This window comes from Equus caballus, chromosome 8, assembly GCF_041296265.1.
Source record: "Equus caballus isolate H_3958 breed thoroughbred chromosome 8, TB-T2T, whole genome shotgun sequence".
Classification (NCBI taxonomy): Eukaryota; Metazoa; Chordata; class Mammalia; order Perissodactyla; family Equidae; genus Equus; species Equus caballus.
The window spans coordinates 14,904,528-14,931,303 of NC_091691.1; the positions used below are offsets into that span (position 1 = coordinate 14,904,528).

At 48.2% G+C, this 26,776-nt stretch overlaps 1 protein-coding gene across 3 annotated transcripts in view; it reads right to left on the reverse strand.

The window, feature by feature from the left end:
- The window catches only part of SLC7A4 (cationic amino acid transporter 4), a 40,603-nt gene that overhangs the window by 8,801 nt on the left and 5,026 nt on the right, over positions 1-26,776 (reverse strand). The window contains exon 1 of one of the 3 annotated variants that reach the window (XM_070219968.1): positions 1,526-1,902. The exons of 1 other annotated variant lie outside the window; for it this stretch is intronic. In XM_070219968.1, the coding sequence (XP_070076069.1) occupies positions 1,526-1,815 (290 nt within the window). In that variant the 5' untranslated portion in view covers positions 1,816-1,902. Of the gene's footprint in view, positions 1-1,525; positions 1,903-26,776 lie in introns of those variants that run through there. One more of the 3 variants, XM_001915742.5, reaches the window with a different exon arrangement.

Consider the following 26,776-nt stretch of genomic DNA (forward strand, 5'->3'; position numbering starts at 1 on the left):
CATGGAGATGGCTTCTAAGCTTACACCTCATGAACCAACCTCTGCTAGCTTCACCCTTTTCTTCTGCAGCCCCTTCATCTCTCGCAGTCTTCTCAGAATTGAAGAGGGTTAGGGCCTTGCTCTGGATTAGGCTTTAGCTTCAGAGAATGTTGTGGCTGGTTTCACTTTCTACCCAGACCACTAAAACTTTCTCCATATCAGCAATAAGGCTGCTTCACTTTCTTATCATTGGTGTGTTCACTAGAGTAGCACTTTTAATTTCCTTCAAGAACTTTTCCTTTGAATTCAAAGCTTAGCTAACTGTTTGGTACAAGAGGCCTAGCCTTTATCCTATCTTGGCTTTCGACCTGCCTTCCTCAGGAAGCTTAATCATTTCTAGCTTTTGATTTGAATTGAGAGTTGTGCGAGTCTTCCTTTCACTGGAACACTTAGAGGCCACGGCAGGATTATTAGCTGGCCAAATTTCAGTGTTTTTGTATCTCAGGGAGTAGGGAGGTCTCGAGGAGAGGGAGAGAGATGGGGGAACAGCTATTCAGTGGAGCAGTCAGTACACACACAACATTTCTCAGTTAAGTTTGCCTTCTTATATCAGTTCAGTTCGTGGCAACCCAAAACAATTACAATACTAACATCAAAGATCACTGGTCACAGCTCACCACATCAAATTAATAATAATGAAAAAGTTTGAAACACTGTCAGGATTACTAAAATGTGACAAAAACATGAAGTGAGTAAATGCTGTTGGAAAAATGGCGCTGATAAATTTGCCTGATACAGGGTTACCATCAGCCTTTGATGGGGTTCAAGGAAGATTACCCAAAGGTGTGCCACACTGGTATGCAGATTATTTCAAGCTGAAGACAATCAAGGTCAGAAGATGCTGGAAAAACATTTCACCTTGCCCTAAATTGCCTAAAAGAATTTAAGATATAAAGGCCTGTCCCAAGCAGAAGCTCTCATCATGGATAATTCTCAGTGTGATAAGCAGGAAGGCAACTAGCCAGGGCCGTTTTATCCAAAGACATCTTTAAAGTCCCATTGTCTATAAATGGGACAATGCAAACATGTGTTTACCACCTGTGAACTCTTTTCATCTTCCTGTAAATTGCCTTCTCCCTCTTTGAAGTCTCAGACCTCTATCTCCCTCTCCTTAGTCCAGAAAGACACATATACCTCATTTTGCCTGACTGTCTTTGGAATTCTTCATGCTTATGTGAATTCCCCATGTACACATATTAAACTTGGCTTGATTTTCTCCTGCTAATCTGCCTTAGGTCATCTTTAATTCTTTGGTCAACCATAAGAACCAGGAGGGGAAAAAGGGGGTTTCTCCCTCTTCCCCTGCACCTTCTATTTGTAAAAAATTCAATTTCTGCAAAGCACAATAAAAAGCATATGTCTGTAATAGGTGTTGCCAAGATGTCAAATTAACATTTGCTAGGTAGAGCCCTGGGGGTGTTGGATGGTGAGCCTCTCTTCAACAACAGACCACAAAGGAATTGAGATAGAAAAGTTTGTTACTCACGGCTCCTGGAGAAGGTCCTCAGCACGCCTCAAGGGGCCACACTGGGAGGTTAAGGCAAAATGCAGGCGGAGAAAAAGGTGGGACCTGGGGCATACGCCTTTATTGGAGTCCACAGGTGGAGTGCTTTGTGGTTCCCAGGTTAAGTCTGGACTGGTCAATTCAAACCAAAAACAAGTTCTGGCAAGGTTCCCAGGGGTCTTATCTAAGATACACACAAGGGGAAGGCCCTGGGAGGTAGGGAGAATGCTTCCCACAAGCACAGTTATGGGAGTCATATCAGGACCTGACATGAACTCTGACTCTGCTGGTGGTTATCTAGGGCGTGCATTCTTGGGAGGGGCTAGTGTCACTTCAAGGTCCTTGAAGGCCACTTGGCCACACAAAATGCATGCTGAGGCAGCAATGCTATGGAGTAGTTTAGCTAAACTCCCAACAAACTCTTAGAAGAAAATGTAGGAGTAAATCTTCATGACCAAGGATTAGGTATTGGTTTCTGTCTTTCTTTTATTTTTTATTTTTATTGAGGTAACACTGGTTTATTACAGTGCATAGCTGTCAGGTGTACATTATAATTCAACATCTGTATGTACTACAGCATGCTCACCGCCAAAACTGTACTTCCCATCCATCACCATATAATTGACCCCCTTTACCCTTTTCTTCATCGCTGCAATGGTTTCTTTAATATGACAACAAAAGTTCAAGCAACCTAAGAAAAATATAGAAAAATTTGACTGCATCAAAATTAAAAACTTGTGTGCTTCAAAGGACACCATCTGATGTGGATCAAGGCTACCCCAAGGAGACAAGTCCAAGGCTTCCTGGCCTACACGCCGACCTATACCACCCTCTGGAAAGTATAAGACATCCTGACCTAATTTGACCTGATTTCTCTCCAAAGTTATACGACCACCTGATAACCAGACCCTATCTGCACTGATACCATTTTAAAGACGTTTTTTACACGATCTTTCCTTTGTTTGTAAAGAAATAACTCACATACCTATACCTTATAGATTTAGCTCTACCCTCAACCCATTGCAGCTCTTCACTGCCCATGGGTCCTGTCCCCATGCTATTCTCTGAATAAAAGAGCACTACTACCAGACTTTGAGAGTCCATGAAATCTTTCTTTTGACTCCTTGGCTACCTGAGCCCTCATCATTTCTTCTGGTCGCCCATACGAGGATCTTGCTTCACGGGCTTGTGAGCTTAAGTTCTGGCACTTCCTTGGGCCTTCTACTTTTTCAAAGATGCATCTAAACTCACTTTTTCATCAGGAACCTTCTCGGACAGCTGTATGAATCCAAGTTTGCTGCTGTAGGGGAGGAAGACATTTCCTCTACCTAATGTGGGTTCGTCTGGCCAGAGAACGAATTAAATTCACATGAGACAGAACAGCAAGAGAAAATTAAACAAAGCTTTATGAGGACCATGGCCTGGGGCCTTTCTTCCTGAAGGAAGAAAGGGCACCAAAGAAGTGGGGTGCTATTTCACATTATGATTGAAATGTCCCTCCCACAATAGTCACAAGATTGCCCTGTCGGCACAGCGCTTGATGGACACAGCAGGTAGTGGGTCTGTTATCTCAGCGGGTGTAGCAGGAGGCAAGTCTATTGTCTCAAGCTGGGTGGTCACAGGTGAGCGCAGCAATCAGTTCCTAGCCTAAGGAAATATGCTTAATGCTTAAAGAAATGCCAATGTTGGGAGGGGGAGGGAAGTCAGTTACAGGAGGTTACCAGACAAGCAAAATGAACAAATGCAGATTTAAGTCCCTGTCTTCCCCATTGATTAAGAGTTTCTAGAGACAAGGTCATCTCCCCTTCTTCCTGGTACAGAGGGAGACATTTCTACAGATGGAGAGTTCCTTTACAATGTAAATGTCTCTTACAAAGGGCAAGTAAATTCTACTTTTCAGTTGCTTTCCTCTCTGCAAAGTAACTAGCCTCAAATAATCATCATGCCAAAGAGACATATCTTGGGGTGGCCAATTTCACATCCCCACATTGCCCATGACTACTCTATGGAGCCAACCATGGCATCAGCCCAAACAGAATCAGTACCTTAAGCCTGAGGGTGATGAAGAGTGAATTGATCCATTCTTTGCTAATCCTATCTCTAATATATAAAATTTACACGGGCGTGGATTGACCACTTAAGTCATTAGGACAGTTGCCAATCTCCAAGCCGCCCATGGCAGATTTCTTTTCCTAAGGCTGGATTGCTATCCCCCCTATGGATCCTGACCACACTCTGAACTGTGGAAAAGTCACAATCGGCACTCTGGTTCAAGGTACATACCAAACTCTAACATTTGGTTGAGTATGGGAACCCCTTCTTGGAAGAACAGCTCCAGGATGCAATTGGGTAGAATGTCGCCCAGACTGGCAGAAAATTCTTCACTTTTTTTCTCTATTCTTTTATCTCTGGGACCATTCACCAGGAACCTATTACTGCCAGGCATAATAGGGAAGATATACAAGAGATGCAATGCAGGGGGATGCCCTCATCACCCCTTGCTATAGGAACCTCACAGAGGAACAATGGGTAGGACGATGTCCTAGGTTCTGGGGGGATTTCAAGGTAATGGACTCTTTTCTTTCATCTCTCTTAGAGTTACAGTGGCCATTTTTGGCTCCTTTTGAGCTTTGCAACAGAGAAACAAAGAAATGTTTAAAGAGTCAGAGCTCCACCCCTGAGAATACCCCCTCTCCTGGTTTCCAGGCCTGATTACCCCAGTGACCCCAAGTGGGGAGCCCTCTCTTGGCGGTTGACTCACTGAGTATTTTAGGCACCTACTGAGTCACTTATGAAGACAGGAGACCTGTGATTTATTCTGTGAACTGTCCTGGTGGGGTGGGGTGCCCCAGAACAGGAACTGTTGTGTGACCCTTATCTTGATAACCCTTGGGAAGAGGCCACGAGGGCAAGGCCTAATCTTCTCTTTTCCTTTCTTTGTCTGTCTCATTCATCACCTCCTCTGTTATCAGCATATTGAGGTTAAGTGCAGGCTGGACCTGAGCAGAACCTGGACCTTCTGTAAAATTTTAAACATTTTGCTAGGGACTGAACTCTCAGCTCCAGTGTTAGGATCCCTGGCCCCTGGCCCACTCTAGGCCTTTGCCTCCTGCTTCCCTGGCTCACCTTGTGCTGGCTCAGGGACTAAATGCCTGGGCTGAGCAGAACTTGATTAAATCTTATAACTGTGTTGATGCCTGAAGTCAGGCTCTGCACCCTTCTCCAGGCCCACTGTCAGTCAGACACCAGCTTTACTGCCACGGGGAACACCCCAAGCATCCCCAGATATTCACCCCTATGGTGCATTTTAACTAATTGGAAACACTTTCAATTGGATGGGTTATGCCCCAGAAACTCCATCTTGGAGAAAACTTGAGTGGTTTTCTGTCCCTTTATGATGTAGCTGGACAGGCTAGATCAACCTATAATCTCATATGAATTACAAACCCATTTCGGAGAAATCAAGAGCAGCAGTCCTTACAAAATCCTTGTAAGACTGGCAATGCAGCTCCAGAGGCAGTTCAGGTTCCACACATTTCCCTGATCTCAAAGAGCTTGCAAGTCCTCTGGGGACTGTCTAGGCCATCACTAATTCCTAAGACTGAAGGAAAAAAGGAGAAAGGAAAAAATGGCCATAAGCATGCCCTTGCCAAAAAATCTGGCATCTTAAATAACTTCTCCACAAATATTAGTAAAAAGGCTCAAACAAAATTTGGATTCATAAGTGATGAGCTTTGTAATACTCTACCTGATTCTTGGCAGTAATTTTAAAAGCAATAACTGTGGAGACTCTGTGTATGTGTGTCTATAGGTATGTTATATGTGTGTATTATTTTACCTCTGGATGATATGGCCAAAATTAAGAGCTCTGTCTAATTGACTTAAATTCCAAATGTAATAGAAATTAACCCAATGTCTTTTAAGCTAACATGATATAGATTAATCTTTGGTAGATGAAAACTCATTCTAGTTTGTTGTCTTGATTGAAATAGGCATGTCCTCACAGTTGTCAGCATTTGGATATGATGCAGGCATGCAGCCTGGGTTTACTAGTCAGATAAGCTCATGTTGTCCATTAGAAATTTGTCAGCAAAATAATAACTTTAAATGATAGCTAATTTTGTCTAATGTCTCATGTTGTTTTCACGGGTAATCTGAACATAATTGTTGGAAAGAAGTGATTTGGAGAGATGGAAATGGGTAAGAGTTTGTGGGTACAATAATTGTTCTATGGCCTGTATACTCGGGAAAAAACAGCTTCCAAATTCTTTATGGCAACTTAAAACTTTAGAATTTTGGTAAATTAAGTTAAATGATAAAAATCTGTTGAGTATCTGAGTCATTTTCGGATAGGATGGAACGTTGAAACATTTTTGCTAAAAGTATCTAAGTCATCTACTTTTGGCTTCTTATTGCTGAGAGGCTAAAGGTTGTTTGGGTCTATTAGTAAACATGCTTGTGCTTTATTACTATGAAGTAACATTTTTCTAGAAATTATAAGGAGTTTAGAATGCTGATACAAAAGTCTGTAATGGCTTACTTTTTACTCTTTGCTAGGGCCTGTGAGGGTTAGAAATTCTAATTAATATATCTAATTAAAGCTACTGGAACTTAGTAAGGTGAACATCTTTGTATTCACGCAAAGTAAAAGGTATGTTTTCAGTAAAGAAGGTGTAAAGAATGGAAGTATTTTTGTTTCTTTGGGTTAAGAAAGATAAATTTGTCCTAAAATACTAGAAGGGAAGAAAGCAAGCATGAGACCAATTCTGAATGTAAAAAGACACTTGTAGAAGTTTGTGAAGGAGAAATTCTGAAGGGAGTTTTATGCCTGGTCAAGTTGGCTAAGATTAAAGTAGATCCAATTAAGTAACTGAGTTTTAATGTAAAAAATAAGCTGGTGCAAAAATTAAAATTTGGTTTTCTCTCTCAAAAGGATAATTTTCTTGAACTTTTGGTCTGCTCTTAATAAAGAGGTTATAAAAGGTTTTCCTTTAACTTTAAGTCTACCTAAAAGACAGAAAATCTAGGTTCATTAAAATAATTTCCTATGTTCAGAAGGACTGAAGTCACTCTGTTAAGATGTTTGACTGTTTCTGTTCTCATTTTGAATATATACCTGAGCATTGTTTGACAGTAAGTGTTGTTTCCTCTTAGAACAAGTGTTTTAAAACCTTTTGACATTTTAGACAAGCTTCTCATTCAAAGAAAAATTCAAATGCTGAATGAATGCTTTCTTTTGACCTGGTAGAAGGAAGAAAATTTCTCTGAGGATTTTCAGAGGGGCCCTGAGACTTCCCAAAGAAATTTGCTCTCTCTTCCTATAAGAAGCAGAATAGTAAACCAATTGGGCTTATTTGGTCTATTAAATTACATGGGAAACATTGTCAAATAAGAGATGATAAACTTTCTTTGGTGGTATTATGTGGGTGAATGCTATTGATATAAATTTTTTTAATTATATAACATTCTTACAATTCTGATATGTCCTGGTTGTCAGCCATAATCCTAGTTATTATGTTGAAGTGTTGCATGTCACAGAAGTAGGCAGGTTTCCTTGTCAATTGCCCTTTTGAGTCTTTTGTCACTTGCAGATAGTTGCTGTTTTACCCTGATGCTTTTTGCTTTTGCAAATATGTTTCATCTTCAGAGAAATTCATGCAAAGGATTCTGACACAGGATTCTAGCATACAGGTGTCTAATAAACTTTCAGATCATAAAACTGAACTGGGTAAGATATTATAGAATTCTAACAGAGAAAGTGATGACCTCATAAATCTGCTAACAGAAGATCAACATCAAGAATTGATTATACAGGTCTGTATGAACTGATGAGGATGATTATAATTTTTTATGATTTTGTTTGAAATATCATTGACTTTTTGACGTTTTGTTTTGTTTTCTCAGATTTAAGGAAATCCTTTTCTCTTATGCTAACAATGACTTCTAGCAATTTGGTGAAATTCTACCTTTGTGAGCAGAACTGATACATTTACCTTTTTCTCCCTACCTGAACACTCCAAAATTTGGAAACTCAGTGAGTGTGTGAGTATGTTTATTTCATCGCAGTATAGTTATTTGCATAAGTTCATGAAGAATCTGTTCTCCTTATAACAGGACACATTTGGAAACATTGGTTATATAAACAAGGCTTTGACTGGAATGTCATATTTGAGAGAAAGATATAGACTCAGATATGACAAGACAGCTTCTGAGGAATATGGTTGACTTTCTGAAACAAAGCCACTTGGAAATATTGGCCTGGTACCTCGATTACAGAGGTTCTAGCAATTGTACCTGGTAAGTAAGGAAGGTCACTTATCTCGCAGCTGCCTGGAACCTCAAAATATTTTGCAGGACCTCAAGAAGACAGGAATCCACCCAAATCTGTAGACATTGCAAGCAAACTCTCAGGGCAAGTCCTCGGGTTGGCTTTTCTGGCCTTGAGAGGCCTTTACAGTTCAATCTGAGATTCCTCATAAAAAATTCCTGCAAAGCAGATTTAAAAGAGCCTATACAGTCAAGTGCTATTCTTGCCACACTTATGTAAATAATTGAACCAAGTTTTATGGAAACTACACTTCTTTTGCAACCTAGTTACTCTTAATTTGTCTATCTTTTGTAAAAAAAAAAAAATGAAGGTGATTTTAGAGAGAAAAATTTTGTTTCAGTGGAAGCTATAGTACACATTCATAGATATTAGATTCTATCTCTTCTCTTCAACGAGATTCATTTATTACTAATCATAATGTCTCCTTGTGGCCATCCGTCTCTGATACCTGGGAGCTACCTGGCCACAAACGAACCTTTTCCTTCAACTCTACTGCCCAAGTACTAACTAGATTCACCTTGTCACAGGTGGATCATAAACAATGAGCTCCTGAGGTAAAGTCCCCAAACTATTGATACACACAGGATGGACTATAACAAATTTGGAGTGAATATATTAGGCTCACTCCTCCTAGTGGTCAACTCAGTCAAAAGGCCACTCTATGCTGGGGACAAACGAATCACACTTGTGATACTTGGCCTAATAGCATCCGATACATGTGACAAATTCACCATTACATGTGTTTTCATATCATAGCCTTAAAAAATACTATTTGGTTTGGGACTGACCAGGATAAACAGCCGAGCACACGTTGGTTAGTCCCTAATGGCACTTAGTGGTTATGTGGCTCCAATTTATGGCCTTGGCTACTGCCTGGAAGCATTGGGTGATGCACCCTAGGTTTCATCTGGATGCAAGGTAGAACTACATTTTCTCTATCTCCTGCTGCTAACCTGCCCAATCTACAGTAACGTTGGACTCATTCTGTCTTCTACTGGTATGATCACTTTGCCTCAATTTTCCTTCACCAACTAGGAATTGAAAGTGTCATCTGGCGCATGGAAGCCTTAAACAAATTTACCATGAAGGCATTAAAGGATACACAACATAGCCATTTGCTGCTCAATTTAGAAGCATCCCAAATGTGTAAGGCAGTCCACCAAAACCAAATGGCACTGGATGTCTTGACAGCAGCACAGGGAGGCACTAGTGCCATTATAAAAACTGAATGTTGTGTCTATATTCCTGACTATTATCAAAATATCTCCGGCCTCCTGTCCGGTATGAGTCACCAAATTAAATCCATGTCTGACCCTACCCTATCCGTAAATGATTGGTTGCACTCCTGGTCAGGTCCAGGTCTCTGGACTACTGTCAAAACTTTATTCATTGCATTAATCATATTGCTTGTATTTCTTATTATAGTTTGTTGTCTATTTCGTTGTTTGTCTTCCACATGTCAACAAAGCTTCGCCTCCTGGACCACTTCTTCTCAAATGATCCTCTTGTCTCCAGGGGATCCGTGTATCTTGTCTGCCATGGACTCCATGGGCACAACATTCCTGTCCACTGAATTTCCTGCCTGTACCCCTATGGCCCAATTTAGGGACAGATCTATGACCTTGTACAGCTGGAAGTAGTTACACAAGATTGACCATCATCCAAATCCCCAAAGGAGGTTGGGGCCAAACGGGTTCAGGGGGATTTTATGAGGAAGATTAAGTCTGCCCCAGGGAGAGAAGCCCAAGGTGTTCTGGTGTGCATACCGATCTATATCATCCTCCAGGAAGCATAGGACTTTCTGACCTGATTCGACCTGATTCATATCCAAAGTTATAAGAGCACCCGAGAGCCAGATATCACCTGCACTGATACAATTTTAATGACTGTTTTACCTGGCCTTTCCTTTGTCTTGTAAATAAATAACTCACATACCTATGTCTTATAAATTTAGCCCTACCCTCAACCGATTGCAGCTCTTCACTGCGCATGGATCCTGTTCCTATGATATTCTCTGAATAAAAGAGCACTACTACCAGGCCTTGAGAGTCCAAGAAATATTTCTTTCAAGGCTTTGGCTTGCCAAGCCCATATCACCATCAAGAAAGGGAAAATATAATAAGCCACAGAATGGGAGGAAATATTTGCAAATCATATTTCTGATAAGGGGATTTTATCCAGAATATACAAAGAACACTTACAACTCAACAGTAAAAAGACAAATTCCAAAATTTAAATATGGGCAAAGAATCTGAATAGACATTTCTCCAAAGAAGACACATAAATGTCCAATAAGCACATAGAAAGGTTCTTGAGGTCATTAGTCATTAGGGAAATGCAAATCTAAACCACAGTATGATGCATCCCCCAGGATGCTTGCCATTTTTATTCCTCAAAATCATGGTCAATGAACGCTTGCTTAAGTTTGTTGGTTTAATTAAAATAAACATGTCTTCAGAATCATCAGCATTGGACATAATGGAAACATACAACTTTTATTATACCTGGGTTATTAGTCAAATAAGCTCATGTTATCACCCATAAAATTTTTCAGCAAGAAAAGATTAACTTAAAATGATAGCTAACTGGTTTAATGTCTCATGAAATTTTCATGAATAATCTAAGTATGATTGTTAAGAACAACTGTATTATATAGATATTAATGAAATAAGGCATTTTAAGTGCAATAGTTATGTTTTATGGTATGTGTACTTTAAAATAGCCTCTCCAAATCTTTTGCCAACTTGAAACCTTAGAGTTTTGCTAAATGAAAGTAAATGATGGGAAATTCATTGAACATCTTGAAAACATAAAACAGATCTTCAGAAAAGCTAAAACAGGAAAATGGTAGTTACTGCACAGGGGTTGACCGACTTTTGGCTTCTTATTACAGAAAAAATAAGTGATGTTTGGATATATTAGTAAAAAATTCTCATGTCACCTCAGAAAAATTTATGCTATCAGAAATATATGTTTTCAGTAAAAGCAGGTACAGGGAATGGAGATATTTTTGTAAGATGGTAATTTTGTCCTAAAGTAACACTGGTTATGAGAAAGAAGAAAGGTGGGATTCTGAAGGTAAAAAAGAAAGTTTGTGGAAGAAGAATCCTGAGGAAAGAGTCTTGTGTGTGGTCAAGCTGGCTAAGATTGAATGAATTCAATTAAGCAAATAAGTTTTAATATCAAAAGTAAGCTTGTGCAACATTGAAATTTGGTTTTCTCTGTGTGTTTGTTATAAGGACAAGGTCTCTTGGGCTTTTAATCGACTCCTGATAAAGAGATAATGAAAAGGGTTTTTTGGTCTTTGAGTAATCTGGCCAAAAGGCAGGGATTTTATGTTTTATCAAAATAACTTGCTGTGCTTTATGTTAAAAGCTGAGTCTTTCCATTACAAAGAGCTAAGGTTTTGCAGCTTTGTAACCTTCTATATTTGCCTTTGAAATCTTTTTGTCACCTTGGTTAAATGGATAATTAAATATCGTTTCATAATGATGTGTGATCCTACTTAGGCAAATATTCGAAGCCCTTCTTTGATATTTTTGTCAAACTTCCCCAAACCAGATTCTAAATGAAGTCTTTTTTGACCTCTAGCTCACATTGTAATTTTTCAGAGGATCCCTGAGACATGTTGAAAGATTGACTTTCTCTCCATATAAAAAGAGGGATGTTAAAATAATTAGGCTTCTCTGATATGTTAAATTACATAGGAAGCACTGTCAAATAGCAATTAAGCTTCTTTACGTTATATCTGTACAAGTATATGTTATGAGTTCCAGAAATTACATGAAATTCCTGGGAGTCTAACATGTCCTGGGATAAAATGCTGTCTGTCATCAGAATTGAGGCTCACACTAAACATCAGGAAAGCTCCTTAGCTGACTTTCATGCAAAGGCAGCAACCACACAATCTACAAAGATTGGCACATGTGGATGAAGTCCATTCTGCCTCTGCAAAGAATAGTCCCGCACTGCCAGAATTTTGCCATACTGACGTCCTTATAACAAGGCAACAGTCTGCTCCTGGAGCAGAGAAATGAAGGCGGGTAAACAACAGCTGTAAATTCAACAGTCAGGGCTAGGAAAACCCAAGATGGCCACTGGGTTCTTCCAAGCTCTCTGAAAAGTCCCATTTTTCATTTTCTACACTCCTTCACCCAATAGAGGAAAAACTATTTCCATCCCCAAAGGCCTCAGGATTCCTCCCTCTGGGTCCTTTGAGCACCTGCAGCTGGACTTCATTCAACTGCCACTTCCTATGGCTCATCAGTATGTTCTTGTTGTTGGATGTGTTTTCTGGATGAGTTAAAGCCTCTCCCTCACCACAAAGCTGATGCCCTCACAATGGCAAAGAAAATGTTAGAACACGTGCTTCCCACTTGGGATGCACCTTCCACATCCTCCAGTGACAAAGGCACCCACTTCACTGGGCAATCATAGGAACCTTAATGAAAACTCTGCAAACTTCTTGGGATTATCACTGTCCCTATCACCCTCAATCATCAGGCAAAGTCATGAAAACTAATGAAAAAATGAGGTCAAGCAGAACAAATATTAATTACCTGGGACTACATTAACTGAGGAGGATGTTCTAATGTTTTGTTTTTCTGGATTTAAAGAGATCTTTTCTGTTAAGCTACCAACAACTTGGTAAGACATAGCTTTGTGAACAAAGATGAAACATTTACCTTTCCTCCCTCTCTGATCCCTCCCGAATTCAGAAACTCTCAGTATTCTTATTTTCACTTATATAAATAATCAGGCCAAGTTTTTAGTATAAATGAGTTAGTTTTGCTGTGATTATACTCGGCAAAAAAAAAGAGTTGAGGGTAATTGTAGAGAGAAAAATTATGTTTGCACCTTTATACATATTAGATTCTAGTCCTGTTAATTGTGTTTGTGGTTTGTTCTATACTGTGGACTGGACCCCCCTGGCCTAAGGTATTGCCTTCAGTCCTGCAGACTGTGCGCTGTGCTCTCTTTGGAAAATACAAACCAACTGCACAAAGCAGTCACCAGCAGATCAGTGTCTGCTGGCACACAGGCTTCTGCTGCTCCCCTGTTGTCTTATGCACCTATGACCAGCTACTGGGAGTCTCTACAGTCCTATGCTCAACCTATTAACAGGTTAAAGACCCTTTCCCAGATTCCAATTTAAGCATCCTGTTGGTCAGTCTAGAGCCTGGTGACTGGGTGTTCTGGAAGCATCATCAGAGGAAGCCCTTGAGCCCCATCGGAAAGGGCCTTACCACGTGCTCCTGACCACTGACACTGCTAGTGAACTAGAAGGCATTGCATTCTGTGTGCCCCCTGTTGGGTACATCTTTGTGTGTGATTACTGTGGGGAACCATGGGCTTATGAATGTCTAGACAGCTGGCATATGACAAGATAATCCCTTTAGGATATCATAATATTCCATTTCCAGTTCTTGTTTAAAAAGAAACCCAAACCCCATCTCATAGGTCCGGATGAGACTTGGAGACCCCTTTTATACCCCTTCTTCTCTTCATTGATCGCCATTGCCAAAGGCTTTGTCCCTTGGATTGACGTTGCCTGTAATGAGCTCTTGATAAAAAATGTATCCCTAACTATAGCTAAACTGGCATATTCTATTTCTCGAGCCTTAGCACAATAACACTGACCCCTGGATTCTCTAGCGAGGGTTGTATTAGATAATCGAATGGCACTCAGTTATCTCCTTGCAGAATAGGGTGGCATCTGTTTTGTAGCCAACACCTCCTGCTGTACTTGCATCAACTCTTCTGGTGAAGTTGAGTTAGAACTTGGAAAATTTATAAAAATAGCACAGGATGTCTCCTGTCCAATGTCTTTCAATGACACCCTCTGGTTCCTTATCAGTGTTTTCAGCTGGCTTCCTTCAGGCAGAGGGGCTTGGATGAGACCAGGACTTCAAACATGGTTTATGATTACTACTGGAATTCTTGTATGTGTACTTGCATTTAAGTTTCTTACACTACTACTCACTCAGATCTGCTCCAAGTTATGCTCATAACTATGGTCCTGATTTGCACGATCTTTGTAGCCTTCAAGCTACTAAGCATTTGCATTTCTCAATGCTATGTGTCTACCTCCAGAATAATGATTGCTCAGCGACTTGAGATGATCAACCAATCTAGAAACTCCAAAAAAAGGACTTGATACTTTCTCCAGATAGAGACCATGCGTAAGACTTATTTCCTGACTGTCTCCTTGTTGCTCAGATGCAGCTGGAGCCTCTGACTGCATTACTCCTATTGATGATTGAGCACCTCGCTTCCCGCCACGACGGACATGACTTCCCAGGAATGAGCCTTCCTGGCAATGAGGGAAATATCAGTATTTCAAACAGTTGATCTACAATGCTTTGTGTTCAAAATGTGCACCGTGACAACAAAATGGAGTAACACATGTCAAGGCTTCTAAAATAGAACTGAGAGGCCACTAAGGAAATGCGGTTTATGCAGGCCTCTACTTATGCATGTCTCTACTCAGAGGGAATGCCAATTTGAACTGTGCCTCATTGTTGTCATCTTGACCTTCTCTCAAGAGGTGTGCTTACTCCCATGGATAAGAACTTTCTGCCTTGGAGATGGCCTTAGCAACCAATCACGTATAGCCAAGAAGCAACAGTTGTTGCAAGCATCAGTCACAAATTTTGCAAAACATCCTGTGTAATTTCTCTCTTTGTGCCTTTATAAACCCTTGCCTCCTTTGTCTTCCTTGGAAGACCTTTCGGGTTTCTGCCCGAGTCTAAGTCTCCCATGTTGCAATTCTAGTTGCCCAAATAAACATCTGCTACTTGAGTTGTAGAGGACTGTTCCTCATCGACATCTCATAGTTCTGGAGGCCAGGAGTCCCAGATCAAGGTCTGGGAGGGTTGATTTCTGGTGAGGCCACTCTTCCTGGCTTGCACAGGACTGCCCTCTTGCTGTGTCCTCACAAGGGGGAAGGGGAGAGAGCAAGCTTTCTGGTGCTTCTTCTGGTAAGGATACTAATTCTACTGTGAGTCAGGGCCCCAGCCTTATGGCCTCATTTAACCTTAATTAATTCCTGTCTCCAAATACATTCACATTGACAGTAGGGCTTCAACATATGAGATATTGGGGAAAACAGTCTGTAGCACCCTCCTTCCTCAGGGCTCCAAGCATGCCATGCACACAGCTGAATTGTAGCATGCACCATGTTGTGTTCTTAAGTACTATTTATTTTTCTGGCTCTAAAAGTAATGCATACTTAGCAAGTGTGGAAAATGCAGAAAAATATAAACAAGATAAAAATACATGAACCCACAACCTAGAGATAAGCATTATTAATAACGCCAGGGGCTCTTTTGGTCTTCTTTTTTTTTTGAGTGTATACATTCGGGACAAGCACTGGGCCCAGCTTCTGATGGAAGATGTTTCCCCGACCAAGAGGCAGCCGGGAGAGGGAGGTGATGCGTTCAGGTCAGACTCTCAGAATCCAATGCGCCTAAGGGCCATCTGAAGACCGTCCAGCAGACGGCTGGAAATGGGGATCCAGAGCTTAAGAGAGAGTCTGGGCTCCAGCCAAGGGCTGGAGAGGGGTGAGCCTCAGGCTGGGGACGGGGTGCTACAGGGGCTCCTCTGCCAGTTGAGGGAGCTGAGGGCCATGCAGGGCTGGATCCCCTGGAGCTGGTGGTACTCTCCTCTGAGCACATGCTGTTGCCACAGTGGTCCTTGTGGACCTGCTCCACCCTCGACTGCACCTCTCTTCTCTGTCTTCTGCTCTCAGCCCTCCTCAGCCACTCCCTCCCCACTGGCATCCCTGGGGGAAGGAACCATGCTGTGCACAGAAGGCCTCAGGTAGGTCTGAGCCTGGGTCCTGCAAGGCCAGAGGAAGAGCAGGGGAGAAGGGGAAGGGGAAGCAAGGGTGTCCTTGCCGTCTTCAGCAGAGCAGCTCTCCAGTGGGCTGAGGAGGAGGAAGGACAGCTGGGAGGGAAGGACGAAGAGGGGAGGAGTCTGCAGAAGTGCATCGTCCAGGCCAGGAATGCGTGAGTGATGGCAAAAGGAAGAAGGGGTCATTAGAAGAAGCCAGGAGGTGCACTTCCCACTGGGGCTCTGGAAACTGTGTACCCTGCTGCCATTGGAGTGCGAGAGGTGACAGAGGAGGGATCTGTGTGGACAGGCACAGGCAGGTCTGTGCTGGGGCCTCCCCCATCAGGCTAGCACTCACAACAAGAATCCTCAGTGTCTGGTTGGCCCAGTGCCCCAGGCCCAGGCTCAGGGCTCCCACCAGAGAGATGCAGTTGTTGCCGCAACAGAAAGACACTTGCATTGTGCTATCTTGCAATGAAATTTCCCCAGGGTCCCAGCTGGAGCTGCTGGTGCATCCACAGGGTCAGACTTCATACTCCTACCTCCACACACATGCAGGGGACCACCCTGGGCAGATCAGTGAGTAAAAGCTGGATAATGACCCTGCTTCACTGGAGGCTCCCAGTGTTCAGGGAGATCACCCAGCAACACGCCCAGAGTGTCCCTCCCCCCTGTTGGAGACCTGCAGCTGCTCCCTGGCCCTCAGAGCTCAGCAGGTGCTCCCCCGTGTTCTGCCCCAGCTGGCACCCTGTCCTTATCACCATGACAGCTTCTGTTCTGGAACCAGCTGCCTCTCCACATCCTCTCCTCCTCCTCCTGCTTCTGCTGGACCTGAACACCAGACCTCAGCACAGCTCTTGGTCACATTGGGAATCAGTCTCACTTCTCTCTGACTTCTCAGACCCCAGCTCTGGCCTTGAATTTCAGCATCTCCCGTGGCCTCCTCTGGCCTTGGCTCCTTCCATGAGGAGCGGAGCTGGGCAAGATTGCAGCGAGTAGGCCCTGCTCACTCTGGCAGCCACGACCTCTTGGGCCTCTGCCTCTTTCCTTCCCTCTGGCATGCAGCTCCTGCTCTGGTTACCTGCTGAGGCCTGGGACCCTGCCTGGGCCTGAAGGAGCAGCCCCCAAACAGCAGGCCCCCAGCAGTCATGTGCTGAGCAGAGCATGTGAGCACCCACCCTGCACCAGGCCCTCTGAAGAGGTTTTACACATACGTCTGCAGCTCCCAGCCCCCTGCCCGTGCAGTGGGAATTACGAGCCCCAGTGTTTGAATGATGAACTCCAGTGAGAAGGATGGAGCTGGGCGCTCTCAGATTGCGGCTCAGGCCCCATCATGGGTAGACTGTGGTAGGTTTGGGAATTAAAGTGCTGAACAGCAGCAAGATCACAGAGCCCCTGGTCCTTGGGGTGGCTATGGGCCCAGAGACTGTGACACAGGGGGCACCCTGTGCTCCCCACCTCATTATGAGTTCCTCCAACATGTTGTTGGTCTTAAGTGCCTCACCCACCATGGAGGCTCCAGGATCTCCAACCCCTTGTATGAGAAGCCCAGGAATCTCAGGAAGATGTTTACCTGGAATGCAAAAGAGGGAAGCCGTGGCACCACATGTGATGATGGAGAAAGTCAGGGGCCACAGCCTCAGCGCCCAGGAGGCCCGAGGTGAAAAGAGCAGGGACCGAGTGTGGAAGGGCAGAGTCCAGGTTAGAGTCTTGTGTCTTGGATGGTGGTGAGCAGTGGGGCCGAACCCCTGGAAGTACAGTGGAGAGAGGGCTGTGGATGTGAATGACCCTCAGAGCCTGGGGAGCTGCCATGTGACAGCAGGCCGCAGAGACACAGCGATCAGATCCCATGACCACTTGGGGGCCTCTCAAGGGCAGGGGCCCTGAGGCACGGAGTGGCTCAGGGGCCCAGGAGGGCTCCAGTGAAGGGCTGTTGGGGGTTGTGATGGGGAGAAGGGGGCAGCTTATGGATGTGCTGGGAAGACAGAGCCTGACCTGCCACCTTCTGGGGCTGGAGCCGAGGTCAGCCCCTGTCAGAGGGCAAAGCAGTGGCTGCTGTTCCTTAGGAGGACCCACAGAGGGAGCTGGCACCTGCTGGCGCCTTCTGCCATCCTGGCAGGGGCTGGAGCCACCTGTTCCTGATACCTACAAGCCAGTACATCCGAGGGAGTAGGTGGGCTGTTTGAGAGTGTCTGGGACCCCAGGGTGCCAGGGCATCATCTCAGGAAGCATCTGCATATGCCCAACAGTGAGCATGTGTCACCAGACTGCACCATGTCCCCACCAGCCGAGTGTCTGTGACATCTGGGGAATGTGTGTGACAGTCAGCTTCTGACGCCTCAGTAAGTGACGTAAGAGTGGACACAGAGAGATGGAACATTGTCGTCACTAAGTGGAACTGGGAAAATTAAAGTCACTTAAAGAAATATTCTTGAAGCTCTGCTGAAAACATCCAAGGTTCATTTGTGAAGAGCTGCAAAGATAGGGAGCAGGCATCTGGGAGCCCTGCCCCAAAAGACAGGCCAGAGGGGCTGACAGGCGGGGGCCTCATATGTCCATTCCCCTGGCAAAGGCCATGACTCATGGGCCTCACAGGTGTTATGTTAAGCTTGGTGAGTCCTATGTTTTCTGCCAGGGCTGGTCCAAGTGTCTTCCATTAAGAAACGACAAGAGAGACCTTCTTATTGACGGTTTATTCCTTCAAAAAATGATACTGATGTCTGCTGTGTGCCAGGGTCTCTGCTGGGCACAAGGGTCACAGAGTTGAACCCAACATAGGCCTGCTCTGCCCTCAAGGATTTCACATTTAATAGGGGAGACATAAATACAAATTAATGGGATGTAAGCTATTCTAGACTACAAAAAGGGAGGCATGGGAACAGAGTGGGGGCTGACCCTGCCTGGTGGGGTCAGGAATGTGAGGACAGAGGAGATAACCTTGAAGACTGAGGGACTCCCCACACATGTGCACGCACAGTGGAGAGCAGACACAGGAAAGAGCAAATGTGTGGAGGCCAAGAGAGCACACGGCACTGGTGGAAATGCACACAGGCCTGGCTCTGGTGGCAGGTAGGGGGAGCCAGTGAAATGAGGGAGGAACTGTGGGCACCTAAGAGATGCTGAGAGACTTGAATGTCAGAACCAGGAACTTGGCATGACCATATCAGTGGTGAGGAGGCAGGGAGGGCTTTAAGAAGTGACAAGGCTGGATTCCTTAGCAGCGGTTGTAGGGGATGGAGTGGGGTGGGCAGGGGCAGAGACGAGAGGCTAGGGGACTGTTGGAAGGCTTGTGCCATAGTCTATAGGCAAAAAGTGACAAGGCTAGCGCAGCTATGGTGGAGAGGAGACAGTGGTGGTAGGGACAGGAAAGTGCGGGCCGTGTGGGGTTAAGAAACCCTGAGAGATATTCAGCATGTAAAATGGGCAGAAGCCCCACCCACCCATCCACCTTGATCTCCACTCCCTCAGCACTCAGCCAGTCTGACCTGTGTCCAGGTCTCAAAAGTGCTGGGACCAACATGCCTCTAGGCTGTCCCCCTGTGTGTAACACTTGACCCCTTTCTTCACCTGGCTAACAGGTCCTCATCCTGCTAACCTGGGGTGATGGTGTCAGGAAGGTTTGCCTGCTTGGCTGGGCTGGGCTGCCTTGGGCCCCATGTCTACTGTGCTTCCATCCTTCTAGAATCTGGCCATTAGACCTCTCTCTGCCTGGGCAGTCACTCATGGATCTGAATTTGACCCTTCTCCATGGTTCCAGCACCGAGCACAGGTCTAGTAAGGCTAGTCTGAAGAAATGCACAGAGGAAAACACATGCCCTGACTGAGCAGAGTGCTGAGCGGGCCCCCTGGGCCTGACACGCCTGGACAGACGCTTTCAGCACCGTGGAGAGCTCCCGGCAGGAGGGGCGGCCCCTGCGCCGCCCACCTGGGAACAGGGCTCAGACTCCTTGCACAGCGCTGGGTTTGACCCCGCAGGCTCTCAGACCTTTCCAGGGCTGGGAGGAGAGGGCCGTGGTCTCCCACTTTGTAGGGAAGCCCGTTCTTTGCTGAACAGCCCGAGGATGACAAGGTTCTTGTACACCCAGGAATCAGCCACTTGTAGTTCTAATGCTTGGTCTTCCTGACCCCTGCAGCCAACCATGTGGCAGGTGCTACAATCACCATGGGTCAGCTGGGGAGACTGGACTCAAGCTCCTTCACTCCTTCAGGGTGTCAGGCCCATCCATAGAGCCCCAGTTGGGGAAACAAAATGGCCCTGCTGAGTCTGTGCTTTTCCAGGCTGAAGAGCGCCCCCTTCTGTATTTGTGCAGCCTGCACAGGGCCTTAGCCTCCAGCCCCTCCCTCCTGGCCGCCTCTCTGGTGCTTGCCTCTGACCATGCAGGTCCAGAGGGATGCCTATACTTGGTTTGTTGAAAGTCTGAAACGAGCTTCTCTTTTAATTTCAGTGACTTTTCACAATAATTTTCTTAGAAGGTGAACCGGCTCTCTGGCAGTTAGATTCTAGTGCTGTTTCCCACAGGCCAAGGCTGGTGCCACCCCATGTGCTCTACGCAGTTTGAGACGGAGCAGTGACTCCCAAACTTTCAATCAGACAAATCTCCTGGGCACTCACTAAAATGCAAATGCACAGGCATCTCCCCCCCCCCCCCCCCCAGGAGTCTGGTTCAGCAGGTCCAAGGCCCAGGAATCTGTATTCCTAACCCATGGTCCCATATGATTCTTACAATTGATTAGAGTGGTCGATGATAGGCAGGTAGAACTGCATGTACCTCGCAAAGCAGATAGCTCATGCAAAGGCCCTGGGACATGAGAGAAAGTGGTGAGATCAAGGAATCTCACTGATGTCTTCCATAGACTCAGAATAAAATCTTCTTGCCTTTTGCCATGATTTGTAGCCCTGCAGCCCCCTGTTGCCTCTCCACCCCACAGCCTGGCTACTCTCCCCGGCCCAATAGCCCAGTCACACCGGTGTCTGTCAGTCTGAGAAACAGGCCTGTGTGTTCACTGTTCCTCTGCTTGAAATGTGCTCCCTCTGGCCTTACCATGGCTGATTCCTCCTGATGCTGCACATTTCAGCTTCAATGTCACCTCCTCACAGAGGCCACCCTGGCCATCTGTCTAAAGCAGGGAGCCCCTTTCTTCTCTAGAATCATGCCCTGTTTGTTTCTATTGTAGCATCAGTAATTATGGAGAATAACCTTGTTAACATGTGTTCCCTGAGGCCAGGGCCTCTGTTTTGTTCATGCTGCGTCGCTAGTACCTAAATCAGCATCCCACAGAGGCAGCAGTGGGCAATGAGATACGCAGGGGATGGAGTAAGAGTTCCATGCGGAAGGAGTGGGAAAGGGGCAGGCTAAAGTAGGAATTAGGGAGCAGGCACCAGAGCATGGCTGCTAGAGTGGTCCTGCCAACCTCCACCCACCCCCGCCCCAGGAAGATAGGCCCCACAGTGGCCCAGATCAGATGGGACCTTCTTGGTCACTCAGTTGCTTACAGCTCAGGTCCAGGGATTTCAGGCCAGTGTGGGCCGTCGGGAGTTCAGCAAGGTACTGGGCCACCTGCTCCTCCAGGCCATTCTCTGCCAGCTGTACTTCTGCATGGCCAGGCACACTGCAAGGGCGGCACACACAGTCTGGGTGCCCATCACTCCCAGCTCATTCTCCGACAGGTCCACATCTGGGAGCTGGCACCAGTTCTCAATCGGTGGGATCCAAAGTCAGGTACCACCCTCCTCCACCATCCCCCAAACTTCCAGGCCTGAGGCAGTGGAAGGGGCTTTGCAGATGGACTGTCCTGGGGCTGCAAGGCCACTCTGCAGCCCATCAGCTGGATACCCCGACCCCCACCTCAGGTGAAAAGGAGCTTCTTTGTCAAGGGGTTAAAGCCACCTGCTTTGTGGTGCTGTGGAGGATGCTATGATGGAGCTGCAGCCACCTCGTTGATGACTCGTGCCTGGAAGCAACATAACCCCCCACTGAAGCCCTCACTGCTGCACCTCTGGGGACTGGCAAGGACAGTCTAAGGGGCTATGCTCAGAGCACATACACAGGCCTCTGCTGAGCATATAATGCTCATCACAACCACAAGGGCTAAGTGCTATTGTTGGGTCCATTTCGCAGATTGGAAACTGAGGCTCAGTGAGGTTGGGTGGCTTTCCAGCATCACTATGCTCTTCTGTGGCAGAGATGTCATTTGGATCCAGCCCTATCAAAGTTCCACCCAGCCCTCCCTCCTCTCACAATGCCAGTCCCTGCCTCTCTGTGTTGAAGGACTCTCCCATCCTGCATTCAGGCATTGGGAGGCCACCATATACGGAGTGGTGCTGGCCAGCAGAGGAAGGGGCAGAGGGGTGGGATGGGACTGGAAGGGAGTGGCATCCAGCCTTGGGTGCACCCCAGAGGGTCTACATCCACCCCCACCCACCCCACCCTCTGATGAGGCCCCTCCCCCAGCAACACCAGCAGAAGAAGGCCTGGCAGTGGGGAGGCCCACACCCCTCAAGAAAGGGAGAACTCAAGTCTGCCCACCTGTCCCAGGCTTCGCAACTACCACAGATGCTGCTGCTTTTGCTCAGGGCACCTGCCAGGGCCTCTGCACCAGCCCCACAGAGCCCATTGTCCTGAAGGTCCAGCTGCTTGACATAGGGATTATAGGTAAATGGGGAAGCCAGAGCCCGGGGCCCCTGGGAGAGAGAGGGGACTGAGAGGCCTGGTCCTTCCCAGGGCTAAAGGCCCCACACACAGCTGCTCACTCCCTTGGCTCACGCTCCCAAGGCTCAGTCTACTTGCTGCCCTCCAACTGGAAGGTCTTCCTCTTCCCACATGCCCAGGGGATACTTGCTTCTCCTTCTGGGCTCCACCAGACCTCCTGGAGACTTCCCTGACCCTCCCCCCCCCAGTGCATTAGGGGCCTCCTGCAGGCTCCCCAGCCGTTTTAGTGATCTCCGTCATTGTCTGGATCCCATCTGTTGCCCAGATGTGGGAGACGGGACATACCTGGCACAGAGCAAGGCCAGGGAATGTGTGGGATGGGCTCACGGAGGGCCACTCCCGTGGCTGCTGACTCCCAAGTTCTCCCCCTCCAAGCCTGGCCCAGGGTCCCTCCAGGGGTACCTGGGTCCCCAGGCCACAATGCCTCAGGTTCAGCTCTGGGGCGCTTCCCTGGTGCAGAAAGCAGGAGGCAAGCACAATGCTATGGGCCCGGCAAGACCTCAGGGGGAGGGTGTCCTTGACCAGTTCTCCAAGCCCATGGATAGGTGACAGGGAGTAAATGTTGCTCCCTCCCCAGGGACAGCCGCCTGCCTCCTCCACTGCCCTCTGTCACCACCCAGCCTGTTTCCCCTCTAGAGGCATTTCTTTCTGTGCTAGTAGCAATCCTGCCCCCATATCCAGATGGGGACATCGAGGCTCAGAGAAAGCAAATCCTTTCCCCAAAGTCACACAGCTAGTAGTAGCTGATCCCGGCAGAGCCAGACTGAGGGCCCTGCCTGTCTGACACTGAAGCGCATGCTGTGTCTTTTCTATTGCATCGAAGACCACATGTGTTTTATGAGCATTTTATAGAGGAAAATCCTGAAACAATTCTGAGTTCTATACATCCATTAGCTTAGTTTTTCCTGAGGGTTGGGAAAACCTAGCCCTGATCCCATTTCAGGATGGGGTGGGAAACCCCTTCTGAGACTCTTTGGCTAGGTTTTTGCATTGTAACATCTTTCTGGAAGCTTGTGCTAATGGTGGAACAAGTGATGCTGCCAAGAGCACTTCCAGAAGGGCACAGGTCTGGAGGGGTTGCCCGGAAGGTGTCCCACAGAGGGATGTGCTCTCTGCTGGACTGGGGTCCCCTGCCTCCTCGGCCTCAGCCTGCCCCCTCCACCTCTGCCTAGAAGCCCCCAAGGTGATGGGACAGAACTGAACCCCCTGCCCACGGTATCTTCTGTCTTCAGGTGCGAGTCTCAATCTGCATCCGAACCCTCCTGGGGCTCCGCGACTCCTGCAGGACACCCAGCGGCCGCTGCCTCCTTCCCCTCCTGCTGGTCATTCTCCCCAGACCTCTCGCAAGGACCCCTCATGGTTACACCCATTTCGCAGTCACAAGCACTGAGGCTGGGACTGAGCCAGGGGCACCTAGAGCACAGCCGGGGATGTGGGCGGACCCGCCGGCTGGGTGGACCAACCGAATTTTGCGGACAGTGAACAGGCCCCTCCGCAGCCAGGAGACACTCCCTCCTGGCGGCTGTCGCCTGGCAACCCCGTGTTGCTGGTTGCTGTGAAATCGCTGCTGGCCTGTGCTGACCTTGAGCCTGCTCCTGGGAGAGCGCAGAAGGGCGCGCGCCACGGGCCAGGCGCAAGGCTGGGCTCCTTGAGGGGGCCTGTTCCCGCTGCCATCCGTGTGGGTCCCGCATCGGCCCCCTCCGCGGACTGGGGAACGTGCCTGACTCCACAGCTGTGCTTTAGTCCCTGCGTTTGTGGGGTGGGCCAGCTCTACCGGGCATCACACAGGAGGGCCTGGGGGACCTTGCAGGGCCAGCCACCCTCCTCTCTGGAGCCAGAGTCAGGCTGTCACTCTGTGGGTCCCAGGTCTCTCTCATGCTCTAGTGTCGCAAGTGCGGCTTCCTCCACCAGGAACCTTCCCCCTCAGCGTTGCTTGTGGAACTTCAGAATCTACAAGTGTCAGCTCAGAGGTCCCTACTTCCTGAAGCTTTCCTTAGGCCCTCCTCTGGGCTCCCACAGCCCTCTCAAAGTACCTACAACACTGTCATCCCCTGTGTCCCCAAGGAAGTGAGGCCAAAGGGCAGGGGAGAGGAGCTGCTCCTCTCTGTGCCCTACGACCCAGTAGAGGGAGTCTGGAGGGGGAGGGAGGCCCAGGACAGCTGGGGGTTTGGCCTGAGCCCAGGGCTGGGGTGGGCTGGCTCCTACCCTGAGTGGAAGTGTCCCTTTAGCAGCTGCTGGCCTGGCCTGGCCTGGGCGCCTGCTGTACCTCCTGTTGAGCTGGGGCTGCAGCTGCTGTGCTGACTCCTGCACCCGGGCAGTCAGCAGGAGCTGAGAGCATTGGCTCCCCAGGGGCCGGGACAGGCTGGGGGCTTCTGGATTACAAAACTGAGAAGCGTGTGATGACCAGGACTGGTGGCTGGGCGCCCTGCAGAGGCTGCTGCAGCTCGGGGTCATGGCCTATGTGGTGGGTGAGAGAATGGCACCTGGGCAGGTTGGCTGCAGGTATCCTGACTGGTCCTGCTGGGCTGAGGGCTGGGGTCTGACTCTCCAGGGGCTGGTGGTGGTGGAGGGGGCAGTTTGGGACAGGGTAGGGACAGAAGGAAGGATCTCCGTCTGTCTAGAGGCCAGCAGGGACAAGAGCAAGCCATGTGCTTTTTTCCTCCTGTGCGCCCACCTGCCTCCTTTCCTGGGCCTGGTCCCCAGCCCCGTGTTGGGCTCTGGGCATGGAGCAGGATGAGTCTCAGCCCAGTCCAGGAGGCCCCAGGAGGAGCAGGAGGTAGTCCCTGACACCTGTGAGAGCTGGAGCCCTAAGGCCCCCGAGAAAGACCACCACTTGTGGCTGGGTCAGAGGGCCCTTTAAGGAGGAGCTGGCTATGGTTGTTGCAGGGGGCGGGTGAAGGCCGGTGAAGGAGGTGGTGGCAGGCACCTCAGTCTGAGAGCATGGGCTCTCCGATGCGTGGCCGGGACTTCTGGTCTGTGCAGGGTGTCTGGGGTGGCAAATGAGGCTGCAGAAGAGGTGGGGGCCCTAGACGCTGTGCTGGGAGCCTATAGGGTGTGTAGGGACCTAGTGGGTAGGGCCCAACTCAGCCACTGCTCACCATGTGCTGGGGACACACCACACTGCCCATCGCCTCCTCCCCAGGTGGGCCTTCCTCACCAAAAAAGGCTACCGGGAGCAGGACCTGGACCCCCAGGTTTCCATCATCTCCAAACTCAATGGGGTTTCCTAGACCCAGAGGAAGGAGCTGGGGAACCGGCTGTGGGAGGTGGCCGACTTCATGAAGCCGCCACAGGTGGTGCCTTGGTGCTGCTGCCAGGCGCTGCCACCTCTAATCGCCCCCATGCAGCGTGTGTGTGCAGGGGCACATGTGATGACAGAGGGGGTATGGGCACTGTTACAGGGCCGGGCTCAGGAATGGCCTGACAGAGGAGTGGCCCTGGACAGGGCTCTCAGGGGGTGTGTAAGAGCTTTCCAGGAGGACAAAGAGGCAGGGCGGGAAGACAGGCCAGAGGCACCGCATTATGCAGGTGCATCCGGGAGAGCGGAGGGTCTCGGCACTCAAGGCTTGAGCTTGAGGGAGGGCTGGAGGAGCCTGGGGGCCAGGGCCTGGGGCTCCTGAATGCTCCCCTCCATCACCTGCATCCTGCGGTCTGGCTCCTCCTCTGTGCCTCCAATGCTGCACTTCCGGCCCCTTCTCCCTTCACCCACATCCTCTACAGCCCCAGGGTACACCTCTGTTCTGCTGATGCCCAAATTGTAGCCCAGTGACCACCTGCCCACAGCATGGCTGCGTCCTGAAGCACTCCCACCACGTCCAAAGAGAAACCTCCTTCTCCCACTGTGGCCTCTTTTCACCCAATGAGGCCATGACATCTCCCAGTGCCAAAGGTGGACCCGGTTCAACACCTCCCTGTCCCTCCCTCCTGTCCGTTCCACCTCCTGAAGGTTTTCCGTGCTGCCCATGCTGTCCCTGTGGTCTTCTTGTGGGTCTCCAGCTGTGCTCTATGCAGCAGCCAGGCCGAGCTTTCACAGGTGACACCATCAGAGCCTGCCAGCCCTTGCTTGCCACCTTGGAAAGCTCCCTTTCCCTGATGGTGGCCACCAAGTCCCCACAGATCCTGACCGCTGCCACCCCCTGTGCCCTCTGCCCAGCCCTGCCCTCTGCTTCCTGGGTGTGCATCCCCCGAAACGTGCAGAGCTGTCACAGGCAGCACACGGTGCTAGCTCCTCTTCCGCACAGCCACCCTCCCTCTGTCCCAGGCAGAGCTTGCCACCTGCTCCCCTGCCCCTGGGTGTACGTGCAGTCACTGGATGGGCAGACAGGGCTCAGAAATGGCCCGAAAGCCAGCCCACCTCCTGTC